At 39.6% G+C, this 5,302-nt stretch overlaps 1 protein-coding gene across 1 annotated transcript; it reads left to right on the top strand.

The window, feature by feature from the left end:
* On the top strand, positions 2,885–4,844 carry LOC18777025 (ribosomal L1 domain-containing protein 1). The gene has a single exon (XM_020564214.1). The coding sequence runs from the start codon at positions 3,162–3,164 to the stop codon at positions 4,560–4,562; it is 1,401 nt and encodes a 466-aa protein (XP_020419803.1). The 5' UTR covers positions 2,885–3,161; the 3' UTR covers positions 4,563–4,844.

Raw genomic sequence — 5,302 nt, 5'->3', positions numbered from 1 at the left:
TCACTGGAGGGATAAGAGCGGCTCAAGTTCTTACTAACCGAAGTGTGAGAAGCCAGGGCAGAAGAGCTTTGGAGGCAAATGGGAGCTTCAGCATCCTTCTTAAACAAATTGACCATCTCCTTTGGCACTACGCCAAACTAATGAGGACCCAGAACGAGTGTGTTCTCGAAAAAGTGGAGAACGTTTTCATCCAAATTTTTCTCGATAAAAGGATGGAGCTTGCTATGAACTTCAATTGCATGCTGATCAACTCCGTCTCCAGTAAAATAAGTAGGGGACCGAGAGGAGGAAGAACCTTTGGCACGAGTTTTTGGGGAAGACATCTTCGAAATTCAAACAAGAAACAGAGGAGGATTTGAAGGAACGAAATCGAAAGAATAGAGGGTTGCAAAAGGGATGGAAGCTGAAACATAGCTACGGTTTCTTATGAACAGTGATGAAGTTTAGTAATTTTTATAAACTGAAGCAAGAAGATCGTGGGGAAAGTGGGAAGAAAGGTGTTTCGTTCAGATTTAATTAGCCGTTAGAACCCATTTCCCCACAAAGCCTAAATTGAATAGGTAGACGTGCGCAAGTGCAACGGCAGGAAATGGCGCGCATCATTGATTGGCCAATCATTAAGTCTGAAACCATTTAAAAACGATTCAGACTTAAGGGGGCATTGTTTGGGCCTAAAAAAATTCACACACCAGCCCATTTCTCACAAAAAGCCCAGGAACAGGAAAACAGAAGATCGAGCTTTGACTCCAAAAGAAAAGCACAATCCACGCCAGATGTCCATGTTTTTTTTTTATGAAGTGGTAGAAAAATAAAAACACAAAGCAAGTTAGTAAAATTGCCAAATAAATGGCAAAATTGACCACCAAGCAGATCGTTAACAATCTAGAAGAAAGAATTGAATTAGGGCCCAACTTCTAAAAATTTCACCATTTCTCTCAAAAAGCTCAGGAACAAGTCAACGTATTTTTTCTGGAAACCCTATTCTCAAGAAAACCCACGTGGCTACCTAACTTTGAAAAGTCAAAAATCTCAACTATCACAGAGGAGCTGACAGAGAGTTAATGAAGGCATGTCTTACAGGAGGTCTTCTCCATTTTTGCAGCCAAAGGAAGAAGATCAAAATCCTTTTTTATATATATAAAAGAACTCTGCACCAAAGCAGGTAGTATTTCCAAGAGATAAGCAGACTATGATTTCAAGAGATAAGTAGGAAGCAAGGGAGTTGTTCAAAACAGGAAAAGCAAACTAACCATCATGGCAAATTAAGTTTTTCTCTTTACAGGGAATAAACAGAGAACAAGGAGAGTTGGTTTTCCTTCAAGAAAAGTAGGGAAGTGATTGTCTTAGAACTGACTGTTGATGGTTTATTTGCCATAATAGATAACTTCCCTTTTTGACATTTAAAAATAAAAAGATCTTGTTTTTAAGAAAATCTGCCACCCATTTTAAAGATTAAAAATCTCACTCCAGCATTTCCTATAAATATGAAAGGATGTGAACAGATCAAAAAATAGCCACAAAATCAATCAAAAACAAAAACTCAAAATGATCACTTAATCCCAAAAACCCTTCAAAACACTGAAGCAACCAACAGCTCATTGAGCCACAAGAAACTAGTCAACTACAATCCAGAATCTCTAACTTCAATTCAGTTTCAGAGAAATAGTCATTCAAAGTGAGATTTCTCTCGTTACAAATTTGGTTCAGCATAAGCCAAATCAAGCAGAGTTCGGGTTTCACAAATATGAAAACATCAATAAATTTATGGAGAGCCATGATCAAGCAAAACAAGTATTACAGTGCAGTTTCAGCTCAGTAATCATCAAATCCAGCCACTTCTGCCCTTTCCAAACTGAAGAGGTTCCAATTCTGCCCGTTCAAAAAGCCTTCCAAGGCTTGAAATAGATTAAATCTCTGCCACACTCGAACGTTGGTATCGATTTACAGCTAAAACTTGATTGTTGAAGGTGTTGATAGTCTAGTCCAGTACAAGAATACCTAGTCCAGGCCGGATCAGAAGCATCTATCCAGGCAGAAATGGAAGTTCAACCCTCTTTTTGTCTTTTTAGAGTTGGTCTTTCCCTTTTAAGCTTTGTAAAAGGCAGTTTTGCCTAAAACAGTTCACTTTCTTATCATTTATTCTGGCCAGAACTATTTGTACTGTGAAAAATTGTAAAGTCCTCACCAGTTTGAGGCAATAAAAGAACTTACTTGGGAGATATTCCTCACCCAAATTCACAATCGCTTGTTTAGAAATCAGTAACTTGGGGCGCAAGTTATCTATTTTTAAGAAGCCTACTAGGATTTTCATTACTAGCAGTGGCACGCTCGCACACAAAAGAAAGTTGACTTGTTGACCAGTCAATAGTTTTCGAGACAATGAGAAATTTTACCCTACCATCATATGAATAAATGTAAAATAGATGGACAGATAGATATACATATATATATATATATATCTTTATTTTGGATATATTAGTTAACATTCTCAAATAATATATAAAGCTATTAATAAGTAACATAATAGCAATTACGGATATCATACGTAGGCAGTAACGAGGGATATGGATCCAAACTGTTATGGTAATTAATACCCGTTGGATTGGATTGATATAGGACAAGTAAAATATATTTCGACTGCTTACTTATTCCTAACATTATGGGTAGATTAATTGTTATTATCACCAGGTTAGATTATTAACCTCATTCATAATGGCTGACAAATTGTGTTAACTCAATATGGTATTTGATAACACCAGGGACAGTCCATTCGATTAATGGCCCGAATATATTCATTCGTGAATGATGTCTAATCATGCATGAATAATAAGTTGAAGCTAAAACCCAACTTTACCCCCAAGTCTAAAGCCCAACTTCGCATTTAATTAGGTTCAAGCCCGAATAATAACCCTACCTCTCTCCCGCTCAACGCACCGTTCTTCTGTTTCAGCCGCCTCCCACCATTCTTCTCTCCCTCTCTCTTTCTTTCTTCTCTCTGTCTGTCTTCTTGACAGAGTTTGAAAGGAAAATTAAGACTGAAGGAGCACAAGTAGCGTGAGCTTCTTCTTCGTCCTCAGGTGAGCTGCGCTGCATCTTCTTCCTCTCAGGCAAACCAGCGAGCAGTTGGAGGGCATTGCTTGTGGACCTCTAAGCCTATTTCCATGGCTTCCGTGGGGTCGTCGACGGTGCAGAAAGCTGTAAATTCCCTCCTCAAATGGCGAAACTCCAAGTTGCAGACCGAGAAACCCGATCTCTTAGAATCCGACGAGTTCGCCTATCTCGTTCTCACCCTCAAGAAAATCCCACCAAAGGCCCGCGTAAACGCCTACAAAGTCCCTCTCCCAAATCCCCTCCATTCCCAGCTTTCCGAGCTCTGCTTGATATACGACGATGGGCCCAAGTCCAATCTCACCAAGGATTTCATCCAGAAGAAAATCAAGGCCGAGAATATACCCATCTCGAAAATTTTGAAGCTTTCGAAGCTCAAGTCTGCTTACGTGCCCTTTGAAGCCAAGAGAAAGCTGTTGCATTCTTATGATATGTTTTTGGTTGATAGGCGGATTGTGCCTTTGCTTCCGAAGTATTTGGGGAAGCAATTTTTTAAGAAGAAGAAGATTCCGGTGCCTGTAGACTTGGAGCACAAGAATTGGAAGGAGCAGGTTGACAGAGCATGTGAGTCAGCCTTGTTGTTCATGAGTACCGGGACGTGCAGCGTGGTGAGGGTAGCGAAGGTGTCCATGAGCGTTGATGAGATTGTGGAGAATGTGGTTGCGGCGATTAATGGGATTGTAGAGATTGTGCCTAAGAAGTGGAGGGATGTGAGGTCATTTCACTTGAAGTTTCTGGAGTCGCTTGCATTGCCGGTTTACCAGGCCGTGCCGGATTTGACATTGAAAATTGAGGGAGCTAAGAGTGATGAGGACGGTAAGGAGGCAGTGAAAGAGGTTGTCAAGTCTGAGAGTAAGGGTTTGAAGAGTGAGAAAGTGAGTAAGAAGAAGGGTAGAATTCATGAAGTGAGGTATATGGATAGCAATGCTGGTGAGGTGCTTGACGATGATGAATTGGTTGGTGATGGGGTTATTGGAGAAGGTAAGCAAAGTGAGAATGAAGAACCGGGTAGTGGTGAATTGGGGAAGAAGAAGAGGAAGAAGGAAAAGGTTGTTGGTGAGTCTAAGGGTGACAAAAGGTTGAAGAAGTCAGCTAAGGTGAAAGATGATGCTGAATTGAATGGGGAAAAGGTTCTCGGTGAGTTTAACAATAAGAAACAGTTGAAAAAGTCGACTAAGGTGAAAGATGGAGACGATGATATTCCTATTGAGAAACGGTTCAAAAAGTTGGCTAAGATGGTAGATGAAGATGATGCGACTATCAAGCATAAGAAAGATGGGGTGTCTTCGAAAGGGAAGAAAAAAGATGGTACAAAGAAGAAAGCAGATGATTTGCCAGTCAAGGGCGAAGAGTCTGTTGGAAAGAAGGAGAAGAGGAAGAGTGAACATGAGAAGTTGAAGAGCGGAGAAGCAAAGCTGAAGACGGCTAAGAGAAGTAAGAAAGCAACAGAGTAATTCAGCATAGTGGTCTACAGACGGTAAACAATCTTTGCAGCGGGATTCAATACATCCGAGCAAGTATGGCTGTCCGTGTTGAGTCTGTCTGGCAGAAATTTTGATTGTTTAGTATTTTATTGTGGTATTACTTTTGCTTAGTTTATGAATTGACGTTGCCTATTTACTTTATGCCTTCGTTACGGCGATCATACAAAATGGTTATTTTTCCATCCTGGTTTTGTGCATGTGCTTAAATCTGAATTTTGAACTAAGATTGTGTCACGATGAGTCTTTTACTTCCTTCGTGGGTGAATTTGCATCTCCATTTCCAATAAGAGGGTGAGACCTTGAAATTTCAACAAATGATTTTTTCTCAAAAACAATCTCTCTATAATTTTTGGGAGTTTGTTTCCTTATTTGCAATTGGTAGCAGTTACAAGTGATCTGGAGAAATAATGGCAGAATTATGACAACTAATTGAATTTATTTATTTATTAGCATTATAGCTCATTCCATTAGTCACTTGGTGATTGACAAATCACTTGTGATTAGAGCATGCATAATTCAAGCATATTAACTGGTCACTTGATGATGTGCTATAGTTACAAATCAACAGATCATCACAGCATCTCATTGGAAAGCTGTCTCCAATCCTCAAGGTAACTGCTTTTGGTTTTCTCATTTAGTGCACAAATTTATTTATCTTCTTTTGTTGTTCTTCTTCTTTGTTTGCTGTGTTGCTGTTGTTTTGGGTTGCA

The sequence above is a fragment of the Prunus persica genome, chromosome G5 (genome assembly GCF_000346465.2).
Source record: "Prunus persica cultivar Lovell chromosome G5, Prunus_persica_NCBIv2, whole genome shotgun sequence".
NCBI lineage: Eukaryota > Viridiplantae > Streptophyta > Magnoliopsida > Rosales > Rosaceae > Prunus > Prunus persica.
The sequence above is the reverse complement of the archived record's forward strand: the minus strand, read 5'-3'. Positions and strand labels throughout refer to the sequence as shown.

Excerpts from the sequence above, each read along its gene's own strand:
- LOC18777025 (XM_020564214.1), top strand. The coding sequence starts at position 3,162 with ATGGCTTCCGTGGGGTCGTCGACGGTGCAGAAAGCTGTAAATTCCCTC.